Source organism: Perissodus microlepis, chromosome 10 (genome assembly GCF_051167445.1).
Source record: "Perissodus microlepis isolate ML-2025 ecotype Zambia chromosome 10, ASM5116744v1, whole genome shotgun sequence".
NCBI classification, from domain to species: domain Eukaryota; kingdom Metazoa; phylum Chordata; class Actinopteri; order Cichliformes; family Cichlidae; genus Perissodus; species Perissodus microlepis.
Window position 1 is genome coordinate 14,987,989 of NC_140470.1, and position 26,696 is coordinate 15,014,684.

The window sequence follows — 26,696 nt, forward strand, 5'->3', positions numbered from 1 at the left end:
AATTAAGCATTAAAAAATGTTTTAATTAACATGGTTTAGGTAGTCAGTCAGTTAATGATAGTTAATGATACCAGTGTCAGAATGGTGAAGATTTAAGTGATTTAAGTGTTCATGTTTTAAGCTGTAACACTGATGTTATTACTAAGCTAATATCCTGTTCCTTTCAGTGCTAAGCCTTGTTGGCCCAAATCCACATTTTAAATAAACAGGACTTCAGCATTAGGAAGCTAAAGTGTCATTTCTGGTTGTTCTTACAATTAGTGGGGCTGACACTTCTTGATCCTGCTGTTAATCTGCTTCTTTTGCACGTTGAAATAATTAGCTAAATCCCTGAGGGATTTAAATCACAGAGTAAGTGCATAGTTGTGTACATGGGAGAGTTTGTTTGTGTGTGAAACTATCACACACAAACAAATTCAGTTACCCTTTCAGCATTGACAGGTTAAATTTTAATAACTTTTTATTCAGTCTCACTAGATAAAAATTAAATTGGTCATTAATGTTAGAGAGATTTTTTTTTTTTTTTTATCCAGAATGAAAGAAAGTCATTGCAGACTTCAGTGTTTGCAACACAATTATTTAAATGGGCCGCCTACTTATAGAAACTTGATTAGGTAGATGTGTTCTATTGGTTAACTTAAAGATCTAATCAGCCAATCACATGGTAGCAACTCACTGAATGTGGGCATGTAGACACTGTTGAGAGGACCTGCATTAGAATGGAGTTGTAGGGTGAATAAAGTGACTTTGAACGTGGCACGTTTATTGGCTAGATGGACTGTTCTAAATATTTTAAGAAACTGCTGATCTTCCCACACAACCATCTTTCTGTTTTACAGAGAATGGCAAGAAAAAGAGAAAATATCCACTGAGCAGCTGTTCTCCGAATGAAAATATCTTATTGATGCCAGAGGTCAGAGGAGAAAGGCCTGACTGGTTTGAGCTGATAGGAAGGCAAGAGTAACTTTAATAACCACTTGTTACAGTCAAGGTATGCAGAAGAGCATCTCAGACTCACCAAACTGGACAACTGAAAATTTGAAAGATGTTGCCCGGTCAGAAGAGTCTCAGATGGTAGTGTCAGAGTTTAGTGTAGATAACGTAAAAGCATGAATCCATCCTGGATTTTATTAATGACTCAGACTGGTGGTGTGATGGTGGGGGATTTTACTTTTTGGGCCCTTAAGTGCCAACTGAGCATTCTTAAAACACCACAGCCTGTCTTTATAACCACAGTGTACCCATCGTCTTGAGGCTCCTGATTCCAGCAGGATAACACACCATTATTTTTATTATTATCTCAAACATGACAATGAATTAATTGAAAACAGAGCAGCTTTGGGATTGGTTGGAACCGGATATTCCCATCCTGGACCTGCAGCAAATCTGCAGCAACTGTGTGATGCTGCCATGTCGGTATTAACCAAAATCTCTGAGGAGTGTTTCCAGCACCTTGTTGAATCTGTGCCACGAAGATCTCAAACAGATCTGAATGTCAAAAGGGGGTCCTACCATCACAGCCATGTCGCTGTGAGCTTGTTTTACCCAGCTACTAGACTGTTGATGCACGTTTATGTGATCATTTTTATTTAAATGCTACAAATTCAAGTTCATCAAACAACCAGTGTCAATGAATGCTAAAACCCACAGATACCACAAATAAAAACATCAACTTTACAAATCATCACATAATCTCCTCAGTAAATAAAAACATTTTTCTTTACATAGAAAAAAAGGTAGAATATACAAAATACAAGCACAGCAGTAGTATTACATTAAACCAAGAGGTAAAATCAAAAGGTAATATCTGTTGTTCCACGGGATGAAGACAATGGGAATCAAATATCGAGTAGGAAACTGTATTTTCTTTTTTCTTTTTGTTTCCATTTTCTTTTTCCTCTTTTCTTTTCTTTTTTTTTTTCCTTTTTTTTCTTTTTTCTTTTATACAAAATGATGCTATAGAGGATAAAGTAAGTAATCAACCACATCAAGAGATAATCCCATCCATTCAGTTTGATATAATCAAATCTAATACAACCATGAAATAGACATTTTTCAAAAGAAATTCAATTCACCTTTAAGGGTCACAGCCTTCCTTTTTTCATTGAACAAATAGAGCACAATAAATCAGGACAAAGAGAGAAAATGTTTCCAAACTGGCCTTAATTCAAAGTCCAATAGCCAAACCTTTATTGTCCTTATCCTCAGTGGTGCAGAGACACTGCCCCATAGTCCAGTCAGGTTAAATATGTTTGGGTTTTGTTTATTTTTTTCATTCGTGTCGTTTCACTGATGTCGTTTCAGACATACTGCTCTTTGGGAAAAGTGTACGCTGCTACTCCTGGGGGAGGAGAGGACAGACCTGGTACAGAGGGGTATTTAAAGATGGCAGTGGTGTGTGAAGGAGGAGAGAAGGTGTTTCCTGATGCGGCGGTGCTGCTGATGGTCGTTGCAGGGTTTGGAGGAGTAGAGTGGTAGGGGTGTTGGGGAAGAAATGTAAGAGGAGGGTTGATTGGAGGGGAGTAGGGCTCTGGGTAATCCTCTTTGTTACAGGCCAGTCTGTAGCTCACATAGTCAGCTGTGCTTGGAAGCTCTTCGTAAAACCGTGCTGAATGCTGTGAAGAAAGGAGGCGTGTTTATTAAAGATCTACAGTATTGTGAGTCTTGAATCATCTGTGGGGGGGTTTTAAATTTCACTACACTGAAAAAAAGGGATTGTCCATCTCTTGGATTTATGTAAGCATCTTGCGTGTATTCAACACAATTGCCTGATACTTTAAAGTGAAGTGTAGATATAGTGTAGAAACTGCATGATATGCAGAGATGGTATATTAAATTGTTCATATCATGTTCGAGTGAGTAAGTAAGTCAATAATATAGCAATGTTAAATCTCGCGACACTGCATGTGATTTCATCTCGACGGCTTTGGATCGTGGTTTGAGGAAGGCATCCATCTCAGTCAAGTCGAGCAGCCGCTGGAGGCTGGGTGGTTGTTACATTTACAAAAGTCTAACTTGTAATTTGAACAAAATAATTTCATGTTTCTATGGTGAACGTAATTAAATCATGTAGGATTTGTATGAAATTCAACACCTTAATTTGTTCTTGTTGCGATGACATGATACAATCTAGTAAGAGTGGTTAGTTGCTGGACTTATGAAATTCACAAGATCACATGAGATTTCAAACTTTTGTCAATCGTGGCATGGTGGTTAGCGCTGTTGTCTCACAGCACGAAGGTCCTGGGTTCAAATCTGCAATCTGGCTATTTTGCACTGGGTTCTTTCTGGTTTCCTCCCACAGTTAAAAATCATGCAGTTATTGGAGTTAGGTTAATTGGTGATTCCAAATTGCCCGTGAATGTAAATGGTTGTTTGTCTCTGTGTGATAGACTGGTGAGCTGTCCAAGGTGTACCCTGCCTCTTAATCTATCACTTCAGGGTTATGCCCCAGCCCCCCCTCCAACTTGTATAAAGATAGGAGGATGGTAATTGTTGTAAATCCATTTAATGTTTATGTTAACCAGACTCTAGACTTTGTTGAACATTATATAATATGAAAATAATATGTAGTATTTAAGTGACCAAGTAGTACTGGGGTAAAAGCTATTGAATAGTTTTGGAATAAAATGACAAAATCGTGAACGATTAAAATATTCCAGGAGTTCAACTTACTTCATCTACACATGTTTCAATCATGTTTAATCAACACAAAATGCACAGGTTTATTGAATATGAATAAGTTGTGTTGATTTAACTAAGTTGTTTAAGTTTCTGCCAAAGCAAAACAACTGTGTGCAACCAATGTCCACTATTGAATTAAGTAAATCCAACATGGTCTTTTTTTCAGTGATGGAAGATGGAAATACATAAGGCAAATAAAGCAAAAGAAGAGTTTGTACAATTCTAATAAAATTTACAGTCAGTATTTAGTATGACTGCCTTTACTCTTCAACATAGCCTGAACACTCTCAGTCAAGCTTTATTGTAATTTCCTTAATTAGTCTTCAGGAATAATTCTTTAAGCTTCTTGAAGGATATTCAAAGCTCTTCTTTGGATGTTGGCTGGCTTTTTCTCCGTTCTCTGTCAGGATGACCCCACGCAGCTAATGCTGATGTCCAGGGTCTGGGGAGGACAATCCATGACTGATAGTGCTCCGCTGTGTTTTTCTATCCAGGTATGCTTTGGATAGAATTGGAAGTGTGTTTGTGGTCATTTGCTATGTTCATGTTTTTCTATCTACTATAATCTATGTTCACCACTGGCTGAAATGCAGCCTTGAACCGTGACAGAACCTCCACAATGTTTTACAGATGGCTGAAGACAGTCACTGTACCTCTATCCTGACCTGATATCTAATGACATTTTTAAATTTGACACTGATTTTCAGGCCAGTTCTTGTGTAATGTGGCATACCGCCACCCTTTTCTCCCTGTTTCCCTTCATTAAGAATAGCTTCTTAACATCCACACTTCCACTGAGACCAATCCTGATGAGGCGTCAGTGAACAGAAAACTATTCAAGAGAGGGGCCAGATGCATCTCCCAGCTCCTGTGTCATGTTTTTGCTGGATTTTTCTTCCTGTTTCTTAAGAAAGTGGCGTCAGATACTGTTTATCTGCTGTAAATAGTTTTCAGGTCTTCTGTTGTCTTCCACTTGTCCAGTTACTTGAAATTTCCGCACACCAATCAAAGTTTTTGGCTAAAACCTATTTGGGGATCATCTAGATGCCAAATTACTATTTTATGCCTGTCGAACTGTGTTAAGGTTGACATTCAAATAACTAAATTTGGGGGGGGGGGACTGCTGGTAATAAAGTGTCTAACAGTACAATTTAAAATTGGTTCTTTCTTTTGAACCAGTGTGTACACTCAACACTGGTTTATCCCTTTTTTTAAGCTTGAATGACTCAGTCGGTGTTAACTGGTTTAACAGACAAACAAACAAATAATTCCTCTAAAAATGGTCATGAACAGTGGAAAAAGCAGCAAAGAAAAGCTTTAAAAGGCCTTTATGAATCTGGAAAACTTGCTCAAGCCCACTTAAAAAAAAACAAGTCTGTCTTCTTGGAAGGAAAACATGAAGAAATGAGGGGTAATTGTATCCAAGCTAGTACAAATCCTGAACTATAGGTACATACTTTACGACATAAAAGTCCTCACTGAAGTTTCTGTCCTCTCAGTAGTGGCCCGGAACAATTTTATTTTTATTTTGCACTCAGTGCAAACGTTACCTGGACGTCATCTGCTGGTCTTTTTCTTATTGGCTGGGACAATTTTCTGGATGGAGAGTCACTGATCAAGCAGAAAACAAAATAAGTGATGTATTAAAGCCTTTAAACCGTGTCGTAAAAAACCGGCATGTGTGAAGCAAAAAGATGGAGAGCTGTTTACGTACGAGGCGTCGTACTTTCTACTTCTTATTTTAAGCACCAGGACTGTGATAGTAATGCCCAGGAGCACTCCAGCAGCCAATAATAAGGCGATTACGCTGATGACGTCACTCGTTGCGATCTGCGGTAATGGTTTTTCTGCAGAAAAAAACAACAACAACACACTTTTAAGGAAAAGCTCCAAAAACTGTGCAGCACAGAAAATGTGAGTGTAAAGCAGTCACAGTAAGCAAAACCTTGTTTCTGAAGGAGTGTTATATATTACTATTATTAATAGTAAAGTATTAACAATATCAGAAGTAGTAATGTTGAATTTCAGACAAATTCATGTAATCTTACCTAAAACGCTGACCTCCACGGAGCCCGATCGTGTCCCGATGCTGTTCGTTGCATCGCACACGTAGATTCCCTGCAGGTCATACGTGACCGGCCCTTTAAAGGTAAGGACGTTGTCTCGGATCTCAGCATTGCTCGGGATGGTGCCATTAATCCTGAACAGTACACAGTGGTGTGAAATCAAAGTTTACAAACCCAGGAGTACACCACAAAACAGAAGCTACAAAAATATATAAAGCCGTTAGGAATAATAGACTCCTGTGTAACTGATAAAGTACGACTAGATATTACAATGTTTCTTAGACACTCAGCAGCAGCTGTTAGGCTTTAACTTTTTAATTATGAAGCAGATACTGATCTCCCTATGTGGAAGCTAAATTATAAAAACACCTTCTGTTCTTATAAGCCTCACTACCACTATTTGCCACTAGATATGAAATCTCCCAGGAAAATGAAGACTTGTTGAATCAAAACAGGTTTTTCCTGGAGCTATCTGGAGCTAAAACGGTGACTAGTAGGACAACAGAGACCACTATGTAAACTCTCCCCAGAAAAGGAAGAAAGAATGCTTTTATCATAGGAAGCTAAAAGGGAAAGTAATAAAACCAAGAGTGAACCTCACTTCAGGGCTCGCAAGAGTTTAAAAGTTATATTCAGTCTATATTATTTGAACTGGTTCTTTATATAAAAGCCTGCTTACATCGCTGTGGGACAGGGTTTCTGTGACAACTAAAAATATAGCTCTTGAATGAGCTGTTAGGTCGGCCATTGCACCCAAGATGGCATAAAAATGAGCTAAACTGAATTAAATTGACACTATTGTAATTTGGTCAATACTATAAAGGGTTTACATGGTGTTTGTGACTATTAATCAGTCAAATGGCAGTTTAATATAATGCATAAGCAGAAGCTGGAATCACACTCAGACACCACGGTGGTGAAGCCAGTGAAAATGATCTGCTCTCTGCTGCATGAGTGCTGAAAGTAAGAAAATAAATGCTAGAGCTATACTCACACTCTCCACTGATACAGAGAGACGGCCGGGTTGGCATCAGCTATGCAGCTCAGCTGAACATTGTCTCGGTTCAGGTACCAGTTTCCATCAAACCCATCCACTAAAACATCTGGCTCATCTGGTGCACACATGCACAAACATTTAGCTGGCAATACTATCACAACAAAAGCTCTCAGTGCCTGTACTGTCATGTGGTTGTTAGGTTTAAAAGAGGCCTACACTGAATATCGAGGGTGACGCTGTCAGTGTAGACTTCCTCGTTGTAGGTGGTGACGCAGGTGAGCGTCTCTTTGTGCGTTTCTTTGCTGGGCACCAAAATGTAGTCGCTCTGAACCGTGAATGTCCCGTCTGAGTTCCTGTACTCTCGGGTGGTCACTTCTCCAGGTACCCTGGTCTCCCACCTGCTCACATCAGTGAGGACTTAATGGAGATGCACAAATACATGTGTATGCAGTAAATGTAACCTAAATGTTTATTTTAGTGGACAAAAAGTAGAAGTTTTTAAAAAGAGGAAAGCATGGAGATGAGACAGATTTAGCAGTAACACTCTCATTATCTGAAGATGACAAAGGCGAACCTTAATCAGAGGACAGCACGCTGTGAAAAGGAAAAGTGAATTCCCACACACCTGATTGTACCGGGTGGCTTTCCATTGGAAGAGACGCAGGTAGCCACTGGAGTTTTTAGGTTGGATGAACGAGCCACCAGTGTTGGTGTGGACAGACTCATCTGAGTTGTTGGGCGAACTGTGAAAATGTAATACAACACAATGTTTGATGAAAGTGCTGATAAGTAAAACTATGGCTTTGACCTTATATAAACTGTATAGACAAAAGTACCGGGCCACACGTTACATGTACAGGAGCCATGAAGCTCCCAGCACACAGTTTTTGTGCTGATGTTAATGTAAGAGGAGGTTTGGAGCTCTGCAGTTACTGAGTCAGCAACTTTTACGCACTATGGAGCTCAATACTCAGCGACTTGTGATTCTTTACGTGGTCTGGCTCTTTTTTTCCAGAGTTGCTGTGTTTCCTAAACACCTTAAGAACAACCGATTCTTTCACAAATGTTTGCAGAGGCTAAGTGTATGGATGAAAACACCTGAATTCAACGATTAAGCGAAAGCTTTCGTTCATATAGCGTATCAACAGCAGTCACCTGAAAGCTGGTTTACACTGTATATTTAGGAAAGTAACAAAATCAATCAAGAAAACTTCTGTTATATGAATGAAGAAATGTGTGCATTTTTTCTCGACCTTGAAAAAACACTAAACTTGTTACAGATGAATAAAGAACCGCCTTTTTTTAAACAGTGCACTAATGATACTTTTTTTTTTTATTTAGGCCAAACAAAATTATGAAATAGTTGGGTTGTTTCTTGATTTGAATATGATGTCTTCAAATGTCCTGGCATGTCTGACATTGAGTGTTCAGATAATCAAAAAACTCTGTAATAAGCAGCTTAAAGGACGGTGGGACTGTTGATATTTTTAAGAGAGCAATACACTGGCACTCTAAATATTCAAATAACCAAATCCATCATCTCTGACATTCATATTGGTTTTCCTGCTGGCAGATACATGATGACAGTGATTGATGTTGTCTGTTAAAATTAGAGAAACATGAGGAGTAGATGCATTTGAATATGGACCTCACGTTACAAGTTTTTGTTCATGAATCTACAGTTTCTAAAGTCATGAACCTTTTATGCTTATCATAACTCTAACAATTTTACGTCCAGCATCTCCTGTCAAGGATGGAGGATGGCAATCCACCTGTGCTACACCGACAGATCATCCATCAAAGGTCTGCCTTACCGTAGACAGTCAGGTTCACTGTGTTCTCTCGGTTTCCTGCGGGGAAGGTGGTGTATTCGCAGATGTAGGTGGCCTCATCAGAGAGGCGAAGTGAAGAGAAAGTGATGGTGGTGTCTTCAAGAGTGGGAGTTCGTCGCCTCACCGCTGCGTTCTTGAAGGTAACTCGGTCCCTGTAGGGCAGGGCCACAGACACACCCAGGGATGGATTTGCTATTGCCACGTTCTGCTTTGTGCCATTCACCAGTTTCTGCCATGTTACCTAAAGAAAGAAGGATGATTCACGATGGAGAAAAGATGCCTGACATGACGGAGAACATCATACTGCTCAAGTTTGGAAGATCTTAGATGAGCCACAGATGTCACACAACAAATATGATTGCTATCATTGCTATTGTAGGAAATGAGTTTATCCCACTTGGGTCAGGTCCATCATTTTTTAGACAGTGGCACAAGTTTTGCAATTGTATCCCTGTACATCATAACGTATTTAAAATTAAATCAAATCAGAAAAGCTAGATTAAAAAATCTTTATTTGCCACATACTAGAGACATTGAGCAGCGATTAGAGTCAAAGCTAAATAAAACAAAGATCAATTAAGGGGCAATATTTCAAGTTATTCCAAGTTTAAGGAACAGCAAGTCACTGTAAATTACTATAAACACTTAAATAACTATAGTATGAAAACATATTGCATGCTATGGAAATGTTTATTACACTTGTGTGTATTTTAGTCAGTCCTTATTTTGTTTCTTGCCATCATTCTGATTGTGGCAGGAGAGGAGCTGTAGTGGAAGTGTGCTGTGTCTGCTGTGCTGTGTCTCAGGCTGTGTGCTGGGTTTTTTTTTATTGTTATTAAGGATGGGGATGTCTCTGATGATATGAAGTGCTCTTATCTTACAGTGGTTTGTTTCATTGATGGAAGATGAAGCCTTATAATCCCTCTGCAGTCTTTATGACTCTCTGGAGAGCCTTCCTCTCGGCTTGGGTGGTGTTTCTATACCAGACAGTAATGCCAGGAGTCAGGATGCTGTCCATCAGTTCTCTGTAAGCTTGAGTGAGGGCATGAATGCTCACTTCTGCCTTCCTGAGCAGCATGATGAAATAAAACTGCTGCTGCTGGAGCTTTTTCACTGTTGCTGTGATGTTTACAGTCATAGTCAATGTCACATGAAAACCAAAGAACTTCTGGCTGTCGGCTCTCTTTACCTCAGTCCTATTGATGGCTATAGAAGCGGGGGGTGTTTTCTGAAGTCTGCAATTATTTCATATGTTTTTTTTTATGTTTAGGAGGAGGAGGTTATTCTCCTCTCTGTAGACATTGTTTTTAACCAAGTCCCTATATGCAGACTCATCCCCCACCTTTTATGAGGCCGAGGATGGTGACGCCATTAGCGTACTTGATGATGACAGTGTTGTGAAGAGTTTAGTGCTGAGACAACAGCCCTGTGGTGATCCTGTGCTGATTGTTAGCTCAGAGGAGACTCTGCTCCCCATCCTCACCACGTGGTCAGTCTGTTAGGAGGTCCAAAATCCAGTTAATAATCTGGATCCAAATAATCAGGATGTGATCAAAATATTAAATAATATTACATTAACTGTTAACTAAACCCATTTTACATAGTGCCCCATTTTTCCAGGAACAACACCCACTGAACAACTTAGTGGTAAGAAGTAGGGCTGGGCGATATGACCCAAAATTCACATCTCAATATTTTTTAGCTGGATGGCGATATAAGATATATATCTCGATATTTTTTTAAAGCCATAAAGTAAGAACAAAAAGAGAGTTTTTAGTGAAAGCTGTGTCCCAGATGTCACACAGGCACTTTTATTAATATACAGCATAGATGTACATGAAAAGAATTACTCAAAAATAAATTGTGAGCATTTATTAAATAATAAGGCTCCATAAATAAAAGAAAACTATGTTGTTTTTGTGTATAACAAAGAGCTCACAATTGTGCAGTCAAAATGTAAACTAAAAGACGCTGAGCATAATAACAAAGAGACAGATTTCACAGCTGCTCTGTTCCCAACTTCTACTGCGTGACTGACAGCCTGGAGTTTGAAATCCGCTTCGTAAGCATAAGGTAATATTACGTTGAAGCAGAGTACGTATTAGTGATGTGCGATATCACTGATTTCCTTTCCAATCCGATACCAAGTAAAATTCAGGGTGGTATCGACGATACTGATCCGATACCAAGTAAAATTCAGGGTGGTATCGACGATACTGATCCGATACCAATACTTTGTACAAAAACTTACTTATTTTATTTATTGTATCTCAAATTATAGCGTCATAATGATTACAGGACAACAGATTACTTGTTCTTATCACTTAATAATGCAGAGTTCATCATATAGAAATAAAAAAACTGAAGTTGTGCACTATTTGAACACCTTGCCTGCCTGCAGTTCAGTTTCAGTTTTATTTGTCATATGCAAGTTAGCACAGGGTCAACATTGCAATGAAATGTGTTTGACGAGCAGCAGTCACTCAGCAGCATGATACAGTAGGAGAAAATATAATAAAATAAAATAATAAAGAAAATAGAAAATATAAATATATGTACACTAGTGATTAAATAAGAAAATCTTGAAAAGAAATATGACGGGAGGGCAGATGGGATATTGCACAGGAATGAGCAGCAGAAAATTACAGTATTGCACTTTTAAATATAAATATCAATGACAATAAAGTGGAGTGACCAGTGCAGATTAAACAGAGTACTTGTACTTGCAGCACTAAAGGACTCCGTGAGAGACGTCTGTCTCGCCCTAGCAGCACCTGTCCCTCTCCTCCTCTTCAGTTCGCCTCAACATACGCTCATCATATTCTGTGATATGATTTACTCTGAGGTGTTTGACAAGGTTAGTGGTGTCGCCACAACACCTCACTTTTTTGCCACATGTATCGCAAACCAGCTCAGCTGTTTGTGGAGGTAAAATACGTCCGCACATGACTCCAATTACGCTCAGCCATTGTTGTGAGTGCGCACGCCAAGGAGCTGCCAGACATTTATGCAGCCGTATTTTGCACATGACTATGAAAGGCGGAAGAGGAAGTAGTTCCTTCGAATGTAGACAATCTGAATGATATAGTTTCTTTCCACTGTGCTTATGTTAATGATAAACTACAAATTTACCCCAAATTACTAAAATATCGATATTTTAATGTGAGAATCGATTCTAGAACATAAATGACTGGTATCGGAGGAATCGATATTTCAGGATCGATCCGCACATCACTAGTACGTATTACTACGCGAGGCTCCTCGGTAGCCGTAATGCTCCGACAATCCATCAAGCGGTGCAGCTCCGTAGCTTACCAAAGTCGTACTAAAACATTTTTAGACAGATTGCTGAGCGCTGTGTACCACATAAAATCGGTTCGCGGTCATCAAGCACAACCAGAATTCATACAAAAGGCGCGCTGTCAACTTTTGAGAGAATGAAAGGATTTTAGGCCGTGCAGCCTCTGTGGGCTTCATGGCGTTAGCGTGGTTAGCTCGTTAACACGTTGACGCCGTCCAGCCCCACGCACGGGGCGATGCGCAATAACTCGTTAACGGAGATTTGCCGTGTGCCGGGGAGGAGGGGGAGTTGTGTTCAGTGAAGGAGAGGCGAGGCCGAGTAACGTTGCGTAAAGACAGAAGTTGAAGAAAGAGAGGCAAACTTGTGGCTCCACAACTATAATTATAACGTAACATAGACTATGTCGATATAAAGGATATTGTCACATCTTATCTCGTATAAAAATATATCGATATTTTTAAACAACTCGATATATCGCCCAGCCCTACTAAGAAGTACTAATAAATTCAGGAGACTAAAGGTCTGAAGTTAATTTCAATATGCTCTCAATATGAGGTCCAAAGAGACGCTAATGGGGTGAAATTAGGCAGGAAAGACAAAAGACATCCAGAGACAGGAGAAACTTAAGGAGTGTCTAAAATTAGCTATTTGAAAGACACTGGCCAATTCAGTAACACCAAACAGGAACACAAGTGACCTGGATAACTGTAGAGTTGTTTTCCTGTTTATAACGAAGCCAAGTCAAGAACAATCTCAAGGTGGTATGCTTATTACAGTCAAACTCTATGAACTAGAGTCACCTTTCAGGATGTCTGCAACGCTCATTGGACAGATTAAACTAAGACTGGCTTTAACCAGAATAATGGGAAAAGAAAAGCAGGGAGAAGGAAAGAAAGAGCTCATTATCCGAAGCACACCAGATTCTCACACACCTGCTAGGTCAGTGTGTGAGGTTGTGGGCAGGTATGGCTGCCAAACAGACTGCTTCACTGGTGTTTATTTATAATGTGACTGCTGGCAGAAGTAGCAGGATGAATTTCGAAATGACACTTTCTGATTTAATCAAATGCAGTGCAAAAAGATAATGACCCCAAAATGACTGAGCCAATTAGTCGACCACACTCCACTAAGCATGTCTGTCGCTTACTAGCAATAAAACTGAATTTAGAAATACACATAAACAAGCAGCAACCTGATAAAGCATCTCAGAGGAAGAAAATCAGCATTTGGTTTCAGTCATGGGCTGCAAATGATTTGCCTTCATGTGATTACAAAAATCCATGAGCGTAATTATAACAGTTTGCTCAGTTAACTTTGAACGTGGGGTTAAAAAAATGTCTGTAAATCTTAACTGTACTTCAAATGCATCTTGACTGATTCATTTAAATGTAACTATGATGGGTAAGAGACGGAAAGTTGTGAAAACTCCACCACTTTCCAAATACTTATGGAACAGACTGCATTTAGCAGTGTTTATTTATTTGTTTTATTCAACCAAATCCAGATTTCAAACATAGATTTAGATTGACTTCTTACCACAGAGACAATGTTGTAGGGATAAAAAGCAGTTTACAAGACTGACATCTTATCTTATTGTTAAATGTTAGTGCATTTCTACTATTTGTGAAAACCACCACTGAGAAATCCATGTAAGAACCTGTTCTGTGTCGTAATAAATACTTGTACTATAAACGTAATGGTTTCAGTGGCAAAGCTACTGGTTCAGCTCTTCAAATTTGAGTCTATGTATTCCTGTTTTTGCTCTCTATGGTGGATTTAATTTGAACATTCATATACAGAAGAAATAGTTCCCTATTTCCATTGAAATTAGTGCATGGAGATTTTCAACAAGACTCTCGTGGCTTGTTGATGAATAGAAAACATGTTTTTAAAATATTATAGCTTTTCAACATCGTGTTGCTGTGGTTACCACCAGCGCCTCACATCCCTCTGCACTCTTGGATCAAACCTGATGGTCAGTTTGAGGAATTTTTTATGTGTGGTTTTTATGTTTTTCTTTTCTTGCATGGGGGTTCTCAGGTCTCCTCCCAAAGATCCAAGTCATATGTTAGCTTAACTGGTGAGTTTAAATTAGCTATAGGTGAGGATGTGAGAGTAAGTGGCTGACGAGGGTGTTACTTTGGTGCTTGCTTTAATGTCAGCTGGAATAGACTCCAGCCTCTCATGACCCCGGTTGGATAACCGGTTTAGAAAATAGATCGAGGTTTGCTATTATTACTATGTCCACCACGCTTGCATGCAAAGGTGAATTACTCCAGGTTTTACTGGATTTGTGTCCCATTTACTAAAATGTTTAAGAGGCTGTCTCTAAAAACCTTATTTTAAGAGTTTATCATACCTCTGCTAACTCTACTTTTAGCCTTATTTTTGCGAATATAGTTGTGGTTTTGTCATCTCAGTGATAATTATTATTTGTCTGTTATATCCATCCATCCATTTATCAATCCATTTTTAGTATCACAGGGGGGACTGGAGCCAATCCCACCCGTCAAAGTCTTTAATTCAATTTTGAAGACTGCCAATAATAGTCATTTAATAGTCATTTAAAGGTGCTCTATTTGGAAGGTAAACACCCTCCAATAATAGAAGGAAAACGCTAACAACCAGACGATCAACACTGAGCAAGCATTTAGTGACAGCTGGAAGGAAAAAGTAGCTTTTCACCGGAAGAAACCTGCAGTAGAACCAGGCCCAAGTAGAGGCAGCCATCTGCCATCCTTGATGGGAGGGTGACAAATGAGGCACCCCCTGGACCAGATATACTGTGTTTTTGTGATTTAGTACGTTTTGGACCATATACACTTGGCATAGTACATTCATTCAGGTGAGCAATTAATACCTGGGAGATTTTGACAGGCGGAGAGCTGTTAATGAACCGGCACAGCAGATCCACCCTTGAGCCAACATACCCTGACTTCCCATCATCCATTTCCACAGTCTGTCCATTTATTCCTAGAGGAGAAGCAGAAGAGGTTAAAGACACACAAACACTCCCATGAACAAACACACAAACACACACGCTGACAGCGTTAGACTGGTGTGCTTTAAGTTGTTCACACTCAGCAAACATGTTGAGCTCATAAAGTGAGCTGAGCTGTGCGAGGAGATTTCAGCAGCGTAACGGGTCAGCTGAGGTCGAAGGTCGTGGATTAGAGAGAGATAAAAATAAGCGTGATTTGTTACTTTTCCCACTGACTTACTGATCCCCTTCAACAAATCCAACACAGAGCCACACCCACCACATACACAAGTACAAGTTAGTTAGTGGAACTTACTAACTAACCAAACCATCATTCTACATTAGACACCGTAGACATAATTTGCACATGGAGGGGTTTCCGTATTTGAAATAATTAAAAAAAGAAGAAAACAAACAAGATCACGAGGTGCCATATTTCATTCTGCAGGCCAATATTTTCATGTTATGAATAGAGTCTATTAGATGCTTTAGTTTACTTTTTATCATAGAAAATAAATTAGTTAATAAATCAGTTCTTGGAGTGTATACAGTACTGTATGAATATATGGTTATGGACTTGTAGTCTAAAGCACTTTGAGTAGTATCATTAGAAAAATAATTAGAACTTTAAATAAATCCATCTTCATCAGTTCCCTGCCTTTGGTTATCTTAGTCTAGTTAGTTTTGGTTTCCTTATTTACTTTGGACGTATTATCAGCTTAGCTTGGTGACTCCTTAAGAATAACCATTTACAAATTCACCTAACAAGTGAAACATCCTCAGGCATGCAAAAATAGGCATGCGGTGTAAAAATCCAAATTAAATATGCAGTGCTACCAGCTGCATATTTACCAGCTTTTGAATAAGGGAGCAGCTCAGAATAGGATCTAATAACTTTCGACTTTGCTTGTAAGTTCCCATCATTATTTTATTAAAAGCTTACTTTCTGTTTGCTCTATTCTTGCCAGTCTCAGAGTGTGTGCATTTGGATCTATTGAATTAGTATTGAGCTTTAATTTCAACTGTCTGTTTATGATTAAAGAGGTGGCTGTGAATTAGGAAGTAGAGTGGGTTTATGATAAAGATACTAACTGATAGGACTGAATACAGCTTTGTGGTTCTCCCGAGGGCTCGAATAGTGCTCCGGTGATATTTGCTGCGTTACTACTCCCGGACTGCACTGTCTTGTTACACACTTTATCATTGCTGTGCTAACAACACACAGCTGTATCTCTAATTTAATTCCAGAGATCTTGCTAATGTAGACACAGTTCATTACCAACATAAAGTGAACTCCAGAGCATTGTTCAAAACTCAATTGCCAATCAGGACTGTTAAGAATCTTTTCAAATAGTTTGACCACTCTCTGAACTTTAAGCATCATGGGAAATCACCCACTTAGCACTGAAAATCTTCAGCAAAGCAAAATTGCAAGGGCTCAGATTTAAGGCCTAAGACCAAGATAAGCAGAAAACTGATTTGCAAAACTTTTAACCCCTATAATTTGTTGGACATATCTTCATATATATGCATTAAAATGCTGCAACTGAAATTGTTGGGTTTTGAAAAGCACATACACTTTGCATGATAAAGTGTGTAACAAGACTAAAAACTATCAGAGCTGAGCGAAGCTGAGTCTTTCTGAAGCAAAGATGGGGAGGCATTTCTACCACTCCGGGTAAGAGTTTGCGGCCAAGTGCTTCAACGACTGACGAATAAAATGTCTCAACATAACATCAGAGCTGATTTGGGAATTTCATTTTACTGTGCATAAAATCATCAAAAGACTCAGAAAATCCAGAGATCACCAGAGTCTGCAGTGGAAATCACTGCACGGACTCTTTAACGGCTCACAGGTCAAAAGCCAGCAAACGCGATGGTATGGAGGAACATGGTTGTTTGTTGGCTCACTGTCATCCAGTGAAAACATTTGGAGCATCATGAACAAGAAAATACAACAAAGGAGACAAACTGAGCAGCTACAATCCTACAGGCACTCACTGGATTTTGTTAGGCACACCTGTTCGTCTAACAGATGATTATGCAGTACAAAGGGGAGAATTTGTAATTAAAGAATGGATAGTAGCATCTCTACTACATCTGGTTTCTGGCAAATCAAATGGTAACATTAAGGGTAATAGTTCAATAATTCTGTTCTATTTATATAATGCTAATTCACAACAACTGTCACCTAGTGGCACACAAAAGCCACTTTATTATGTACTGCTTGGTAACTCAAATATCTAACAGCCAATCAAATAGCAGCAGTTAAATACACTGAGATATGATTAAGACCACCTGAAGTTCAAATCGAGCTTCAGAATGGGAATGAAATTTGATTGGTCTAAGTATTTCAAAAATATATTGGGATTTTCCCACGCCACCATCTCTAAGGATTATAGAGAATGGTATAGAAAAGAGAAAATATCTAGTGGGAAAAGGCGTTGTTGATGTCAGAGGTCAGAGGGGTCAGGAGAGTAGCCAGACTGACTTGAGGTGATAGAAAGGCAACAGTAACTCAAATAAGCACTTGTTACAACTAAAGTATGCAGAAGAGCACCCCTGAATGCACATCAAGCCTTGATGCAGATGGGCTACAGCAGCTTTAGACCACATGGGATGGCACTCCTAACAGCTAAGAACAGGAAAATGAGGCCATAATTCTTGTGTGCTCACCAAAACTTGGATAATAGAACAAAAACGTTGCCTGGTCTCATGACTCCCAATCTCATCTGCAACATTTGGATATTAGCATCAAAGATTTTGCATAAATGAGCACCAAGTGAGTCATTTAAACACCCCAGCCTGCTTGAGTAATGATGCTGACCATGTCATCCCTTTATGACCTCAGTGTAGCCATCTTCCAGCACCTTGCTGAATCAGTGCGATCAGGAACTAAGACAGTTGATAAAGCAAAGGTAATTTGCTGTCTAATTTCACCGTCCTCTCTTAGCTATTTAATCAGTACCTCATTCAAATGTTCAATTTCAGCCGTTGCCAGACTGAATTTTGATTGTGAACACTGATTTGTGGGACACAAAATCACACAGATTTACAGAGAAAAGGCATAACATGTCACTGTTGTCATTTTCCTGTCACGTTACAGAAACCAATCACGAAAAAGTGTATAAACTCAGTACTTGAATAGATTTGTTTGGTCTCATCATATACAGGGAGTGCAGAATTATTAGGCAAATGAGTATTTTGTCCACATCATCCTCTTCATGCATGTTGTCTTACTCCAAGCTGTATAGGCTCGAAAGCCTACTACCAATTAAGCATATTAGGTGATGTGCATCGCTGTAATGAGAAGGGGTGTGGTCTAATGACATCAACACCCTATATCAGGTGTGCATAATTATTAGGCAACTTCCTTTCCTTTGGCAAAATGGGTCAAAAGAAGGACTTGACAGGCTCAGAAAAGTCAAAAATAGTGAGATATCTTGCAGAGGGATGCAGCAATCTCAAAATTGCAAAGCTTCTGAAGCGTGATCATCGAACAATCAAGCATTTCATTCAAAATAGTCAACAGGGTTGCAAGAAGCGTGTGGAAAAACCAAGGCGCAAAATAATTGCCCATGAACTGAGAAAAGTCAAGCGTGCAGCTGCCAAGATGCCACTTGCCACCAGTTTGGCCATATTTCAGAGCTGCAACATCACTGGAGTGCCCAAAAGCACAAGGTGTGCAATACTCAGAGACATGGCCAAGGTAAGAAAGGCTGAAAGACGACCACCACTGAACAAGACACACAAGCTGAAACGTCAAGACTGGGCCAAGAAATATCTCAAGACTGGTTTTTCTAAGGTTTTATGGACTGATGAAATGAGAGTGAGTCTTGATGGGCCAGATGGATGGGCCCGTGGCTGGATTGGTAAAGGGCAGAGAGCTCCAGTCCGACTCAGACGCCAGCAAGGTGGAGGTGGAGTACTGGTTTGGGCTGGTATCATCAAAGATGAGCTTGTGGGGCCTTTTCGGGTTGAGGATGGAGTCAAGCTCAACTCCCAGTCCTACTGCCAGTTTCTGGAAGACACCTTCTTCAAGCAGTGGTACAGGAAGAAGTCTGCATCCTTCAAGAAAAACATGATTTTCATGCAGGACAATGCTCCATCACACGCGTCCAAGTACTCCACAGCGTGGCTGGCAAGAAAGGGTATAAAAGAAGAAAAACTAATGACATGGCCTCCTTGTTCACCTGATCTGAACCCCATTGAGAACCTGTGGTCCATCATCAAATGTGAGATTTACAAGGAGGGAAAACAGTACACCTCTCTGAACAGTGTCTGGGAGGCTGTGGTTGCTGCTGCACGCAATGTTGATGGTGAACAGATCAAAACACTGACAGAATCCATGGATGGCAGGCTTTTGAGTGTCCTTGCAAAGAAAGGTGGCTATATTGGTCGCTGATTTGTTTTTGTTTTGTTTTTGAATGTCAGAAATGTATATTTGTGAATGTGGAGATGTTATATTGGTTTCACTGGTGAAAATAAATAATTGAAATGGGTATATATTTGTTTTTTGTTAAGTTGCCTAATAATTATGCACAGTAATAGTCACCTGCACACACAGATATCCCCCTAAAATAGCTAAAACTAAAAACAAACTACAAACTACTTCCAAAAACATTCAGCTTTGATATTAATGAGTTTTTTGGGTTCATTGAGAACATGGTTGTTGTTCAATAATAAAATTATTCCTCAAAAATACAACTTGCCTAATAATTCTGCACTCCCTGTACATCTGCGGAGAATTTAATAGGCTTTTGTGCATTTGCATGCAAACATGCACTCAAGAGCTTGGACAGCTCTCTTAGGAGGACCCAACTGCACAATATGAACAAAATCTTTCCATGGTCAAACACAGTTGTGTGTTTTATGATATTAGCAAGTTTTGTATTAATGCTGGGGTTCACTGCGCTTTGCAAGCTCATTTTCATTAATGCATTGTGTGCTTTTGTGGGGGGTCTGTAGGAGGGGGGAAGGCCAGCAATGTCAGATTACAGCATTCAGGATATTAAAGTGCATCTGCATTACAGAATTTATGATCCATTTACTACTGTACATATAGACAGCTCATCATTATAACCTGCTTTGGCTCTAAACTAACCATTTAGTCAAGACAAGAGTTATGTGGATGTTTTTACAGTAACTGGAGTCTCACTTTTTATATATATATATATATATATATATATATATATATATATATAATTATTAACCTGAAGCATTCTTCTTGTTCTAAATATGGAAATATGTAATATTTCAGCCATCACCTCCTATTCAATTTTAACAAAAGTGTTGCCAGTGAATGCAAGCTATTTCCCCAAAAACATATTGAATCAAGGTAAACACAGCTGGTGGAAGATGAACATCAGAAATAAAGAAGCTGTGTGTTTGCAGAATGAAATATCTGTATCACTATGATACAACACTGGCTGTCCAGTTTTTAGGTAAATGAAAAAATTCATTATTAGAACTGCAGTTTCTTTGATTTACTGTTGACAAGAATTTGATCATGACAATATTAAGAAAGTGTCTACGACAGCCCTTAATTTTTATTTTATTTTTTTTGTGGCCTGACAGCACGACAAGAATATGTACAGGTTATGGAGTACATTTACTTCATGTAATTCTATGATATGGCACCTCAGAAAGGTAACAATGGAGCATTTGTCTTCAACTTCAAGTCAAAGCTTTTTAAAAGTAACAAATAACAGCTTGTCGCAAAAAAAATGCCACTAATGGCTAAAAAATTATAAACAAATATGTAAATGGCATTTAAAAGGATCCTAAAGTGACTCACTAATGCCACAGCATTTATCTTTAGGTGTGCTCAATCATATGTTAGCTCTTTAAACTCACACTTAAAACTTTGAAAAAGCCTGCAAAATCATGAAGAATGAAATGTGTGGTGACATTTATGTGGGCCAGACAGTTCAGGAAATATACTGTACCATAACTACCAGAGGGGCTGGGAAGCCAGCTATATAAGCCAGGAAAACTCTTGCACCCTGTTTCCAGTCATTATGGTAAGGTATGCTAAATACATTTAGGACTGGGAACAAATGTGGCAGCGGAAACACATTTCGAGTGGCTGTGACAAGAAATTATTCATGCCAAAGATAACAAGGAGTCTTTGCCTTAACTATACACTGCTTAACACATTTATTAGACCAACTGTCAAAAAAACAAACGAATATTTTAGAAATCTGTCACAAACTTGAATTTTAAGAAAGCCGAATTATGAATAAAGCACTTGCTAGTACCTTAATAACACTTAATGGTGTGACATTATTATAAAGTTTTACCCAGTAATTCTATTTTAGCATTAAAAATATAATTTTGATTAAAGAGGTTGCGCATACTGGTAGGTTAACCTGTGGCATATACACTGGTGGCGGTGCCATGAAAAAGCCTGGAATTGTTCCACTTCGTTAATTTAAGAACAAAAGATCATTATTTAAGTACCAGATAATCATAAATGGCTGACTGCAGAGGAATCGCATGTTCCAAAAGCTTTTTTACACCAATTTGTGACGATGATGCTAATTTCTGCTGAACAGGCTGTGTCACCTTCATTGTAAGGCTCACATATAGTTTGCAGCTCCATGCATGAAAATGACTCCTTTTAGAGAAAAGGTTCCTGACCCCACAGATCTGCTTAATGTACCTATTATTCCTGCTTCTAACCCCAAAGATGTCGAGCAGTGAGTTTTAACCTGCTGCTTATCCCACCGCTTAAGATTTGCTCTTGCAGTTCACTTAACCGGGCAATTTTCGTTCACTGTTAATCAGAGCTGGTTAATATGAGACAACACGGCGAGTAACACTGAAAAGTGTAATTGTAACTTCATCCATGGCGTGACCCACTTTCACTTATGTGGGATTTTTTTTTAACACACACACCTCCCATTGATAGCACCCCCTACTGAGCTGAGCAGCTGAGCTCATTATGGGCTTAAGGTAAGAACCGATAGACCAACTTGACACACTCACACACACGCACACACACACCACATTCATATCTCATTTGCCCTACATCTCTCCCACGTTCCTCTTTCCTATTGCGTCCATTCACATTCTTCCATTGTTTAGAGTATGGGAAATGACCTCACAGCTCCACATGGCAATACTCCATAAACAGCACTGCATGGGCAACAGAAGAGCATGGGAAAAGCACAAAACAATAGCAATATTGTTTCACACTTGAATGTGCAACGTGCAGCCAGAACAGCCAGAGGACCATGCTGGACCTTTCCCTCGCATCCTGAGTGGATATCCCCATCTTTCTGCGCCATTACGTGAGAGGCTAATTTTAACATTTTCTTGTATGTGTAACAATTCAAAATAGAGGTGCCTGCAGGTGTTGTAGACGGCTTTTAAAAAATAAGGAAGAAAGGAAGAGTATTATCACGATCAATTTACTAATCCCCAAATTCATCTCTTAATTAACAGTTCAAGCATGAGTTTTATTATTGTACAAGTTGTTGCTGTAATTACTTTAAGTTCCTGTAAAAATGCTGATCTCTGTTTTCTTTAGAGCTGCCTTTTTTCCCCGTTGTTCCCTTGTCACAAGGGGTCGCCCAAACAGGTCGCTCTCCATGTTTGATCTGACAGCAGTTTAAACCGGATGCCCTTCCTGACACAACCCCAAAGGGGATTTGTGTCTCCGGCTGGAAGTGACCCACCAACCTTTTGCTTGCTAAGCAAATGTAAGCAACCAGTAAAATATAGCCCTAAAGAGATTACTAATTATTGAAACTCTAATTAAAACAACTCCTAAAGTCTGTCTGAAACCACAAAACCAATGAAAAACAATGACCTAATGTGACAATACGTTAAATTTAAAGTACCTCTGCAGCAACCAGTAGCCATAAATCTGTAGTTATGGTAGCAGTAAATTATTTTACAATTTTGGTCAAGTTAAAGATTCAATTGCAGTTAAACAACTTTCTGACTTATGGTTAACTCATGAAATGAACAAAGTTTGGACTGGTTCACAGAGATCAAACTCAATACCAAAGAGATAAAATAACTACAAACATGTGTCTGAGAGTTTAAAAAAAACCTCAGACTGATCTCATCACCTGCCGTGGTTCTGTTAATAAAGATTTCTGCAATAAACTGCAGTGTTTTGCTACCCAGAAGAAAAAACTGACCTTATGTGACAGAGGAAGAGGACAGATTAGCAGTTTAATCTTTAGGACATCAAATCTGTGATTGATCGGGGATTATACACTCTATTTGTGTCTCTTTTTTATTATTTTATATTCACATTGTAAAATCATTTGAGTGATTAAACTGGCAAAAGAGGAAAACAAAACTATTTCCCTCTCTCTTTTTGGGGGCTTGACTGACACTAAGTCCATTTTTTATGCCAGAAATTTACTATAAAAAGTTCAAAATTTCAAGTCAATCAGATATTAAAAAACTAATATAATAAGACTTTTAAAGAGGCCCTCTTTAAAAGGTAGAGTGCTCATGCACAAAAACACACAACACTCACACCGAAGCCTGCCATACTACAGGGGGCCTGACAGTAACATATATGATATGATATATGCCACTATATGTAAATTCACACAGCAGCACCAACAAAAAGGTTGCACAGCATCAAACTGACTTGTAGACCTCCATTTACTCCATTTACTAAATTGTATGAGCTCCAGCCCATTTCTGTCTAATATGAAATGAAAAAAAAAACCAAACTTCTCCTCTTTAATTTCCCCCCAGATCGATTATAAGCTCTCTTTGTGTTTGTTTGGAATCTGTGTGCACGTGTGTTTGTGCGCGTGTAATACACACCCACACATGTTTATGTCTATGCGAGTGTGTAATCCCTGTGGCAGCGCAGGAACGTGGAGAGTACGCTTGGCCGGTGTTCAGCGGGCAGTTCATGAAGGATTATGATGGCTGCTGCATCTGTGTTTGATACATGAAAGGAGAACACAGAGCCAAGAGGGGGAGGTAGATGCTGAGAAATGAGGAAAATATCTGTGAAGGAAGAGCAAATGTTTGAGAGACAATGGGGGACGGCAGGGGGGGGGGGGGGGGGGGGGCGGGGGGCCGTAATATTTGCAGACTCTAATGAGAAAGGGGTACACAGAAGAGAAAGAAAAAAAACTGGAGGGAACAGACGGGCTGTGTGTTTGTGATGGATTATTTTTGTGGGGTAGCGTCTGTGTGTTCCAGCTGTGGACAGTGGATTATGCTAGAATTCATGAGGATGTCTATTTGTTGGTCTCACTCAGCCTTTTTTTGTGTCAGTCCGCAGACACGGATTTCAAACTTTTATATTCCAAAAGGGGGGGACAGTGTGGCGACAGCACTCACATCAGCCTGGTGACACCCTACACCATCTGACAGACCTGCAGAGGTGCTCTGAGTCTGCATGAGCCCAGAGAAAAGACAGATACATTGCAGCAACAGTCAGCCGGCTGGGACTTGGCAGCAATCAACTTGTTACACCCTTCTGCTCCCTGCTCTAATCCACAGCTCTGGCCTTCAGCATGACAATCCTGCACACATGCACCAGCCTCATACTCACTAATAACACATGTATGCACACAGGCAAACTACTGCTCAGCTCACACAGGAGTTGGGGGGTTTATCACTGAACGAGCGAAAAAAGCAATCACAGCAGATGTCAGAGCAGCTCAGCGTCCATATGCAGCCACAATAGCTTTTGCCATTACGCAATATATATACCTCGGTCCCACCCACCCACCCTCTGCTTCAATATTACAAGACCACAACTCTTATGACAGCTGTATGTTTGGCCCTGGCTTAGTGTGATTACACCGCTGCACCTGTTACAGTACAGCAAGAGTTACTCCATTCATCCAAACACATACACACACATTTATACGTGGCACACTTTCTCAGCTGGCACCTGTGTTTTTAGTGTGATTGCAGCAGCGCACCTGCTGACATTGTGTACGACTTCCTGTGGAGTTGATCACTGCTGATTGTAGTTTGACAGATGAAAAGGTTTAAATGGGCAGATGAGAGTGGAGTTTCAGGCTGTGAACGTGTCAATCACAGTGGAAAAAAAAGATCCGGGGTGCAACAAATATGTCTAGATTATTTCTGCCTTTAATGCAACATGCAAACTCTTTATGATGCTATCATTAATGGTAATGGGTATTAATATATCCACCTGGTGTATAAGCATACAAAAATGCACTAATATTTAGCAGAAGTAATAACCATCTACAACCTGGCAACCCAAAATAAGAGTGCATTAATAAAACAACAGTCAGAGATGTGTTAATTCTCTATTTTATAAAGGGTTTATAAATATCATAAAGCTCTGAAAATCATGTTAGTTCTCTATCTTTTGGGTTAACCTGTTTATATTAAATGAGTTTGTTTTTTTGACTTCATCCCATTCACTGGGATCGCCATAGAGCGGAGAAATCATGATTTTCACCTCGAGTTGGGCAGATCAATCCAAAAATCGGCAGTATCGATACCAATGCTAGTATTGGTACTGAATTAATATTAGCATGATCAGTCCAATACTTTATGAACCCTTTTATGTTGACTGTGATGTACATGAACCTGAAAGGTGTGCTTTTATGCTGTTAACTAATTATCGTGGACAGTAAAAATCACAGTGATTTAGTAGTCATTAAACCGTGTTCAGAATGAGCAAATTGACATTGATTCATCTCTTAAATCATGGCACAGTGCTCTCCCTTACAGCTGCCTCTACAGGTTCAAAGTATCGGTTTTGGTATTGGTGTCGGCAATACAGGTAGCGGATCGACATCAAAATTCGCAGTATCACACAGCACTTCTTTCACCTGGTTGAGCAGAACCGGTCTCACATTAACATTAATTAAAGGGATTTTGTAAAATCAGAGTAGCTCACCTGGATTAAAACAAGCTGTTATCAGGAATATCCACACTCCAGCCTTTTCCATGCCCATGCCACCCTTGCCAGCGTCTGGCTGTGGCTATTAAATTCCCTCTGTTAACTTGTTTTACGCCTCCTGCCTCCCAGACAGCAGTAGGTTCGGCTTCAGGAGCGTCTGTCTGAGTCCAGTCATGTATCCGAGCAAACAGCAGCGCGCACTTCTGATTCACACACTGTTATCCTGAAAAAAGAAAACGATTTCTCAAACTTGCTCCGCACCTTTGGTCACTTTTCCTTTCTCTGCCCCTCTTCTAATTGAGGCTGTGACTGCGAGCGGAGCTACGGCGTCTCTGTCCGACCGAGGCTTGGCGGGGATAAAGCAGCTTAACGCGTGGGCAGATTATTTCCGAGAGAGCCTACCCCCAGTCCCGCCTTACAGATATCTGCCACTGTGTGAGGGCTGAGCAGCGCAAACTGTTAGTGTGTACATCCTATTTTAAATGAGCGCTCTCAGTTGACGCAATTAAGCGCTCGGACAGAAGCAGAGATTCAGCAATTGTGGTCCGGGGGGACTTACCCCTGCCAACCCTCCTTTAACAGTGAGCTGAAACCTTACACATTAATACAGCCACAGTTACATTTGTGGTCTATACTGTATGCTACCTTTTGAATTAAGCAATCAGTTAATAATAATGGAGCCTAGGTGTTGCAGGAAAAAAATGTTCCAACTGATTTGTGCTGTCTCTTCATTTTACTTTATATTTTCTTGTATGTATATAAATATATATTTATATTTTAAGAAGGCAGACTTCTTCTAAAGTCTTTCTTCTTTTTCACCCATTTTAATCCAGTCTGTGTACTGTAAAATGAATCGTTCAACCATACAAAAGCACCTAACTCAGGGGATGAACCAGCGTTGTGTCCACACATAACAGACAACTTAGCAAAGAACCAACTTTTGTTACTAACTGTCTGTCAAAA

General features: G+C 39.6%; 1 protein-coding gene across 2 annotated transcripts; it reads right to left on the reverse strand.

Moving 5' to 3' along the window:
- Positions 1-1,566: 1,566 nt before the first annotated feature.
- On the reverse strand, positions 1,567-26,257 carry nectin1a (nectin cell adhesion molecule 1a). Of its 2 annotated transcripts, none has more exons than XM_084942360.1 (10): positions 25,731-26,257; positions 14,741-14,853; positions 8,562-8,820; positions 7,373-7,490; positions 6,964-7,145; positions 6,745-6,862; positions 5,733-5,884; positions 5,411-5,531; positions 5,235-5,295; positions 1,567-2,615 (listed from the first exon to the last, which is right to left on the reverse strand). In XM_084942360.1, the coding sequence occupies exons 1-10, from the start codon at positions 25,786-25,788 to the stop codon at positions 2,301-2,303; spliced, it is 1,497 nt and encodes a 498-aa protein (XP_084798486.1). In that variant the 5' UTR covers positions 25,789-26,257; the 3' UTR covers positions 1,567-2,300. The 2 variants fall into 2 exon arrangements, with proteins under 2 accessions (XP_084798486.1, XP_084798485.1); XM_084942359.1 differs by having other exon boundaries at positions 5,399-5,531; positions 25,731-26,255.
- Positions 26,258-26,696: the final 439 nt, after the last annotated feature.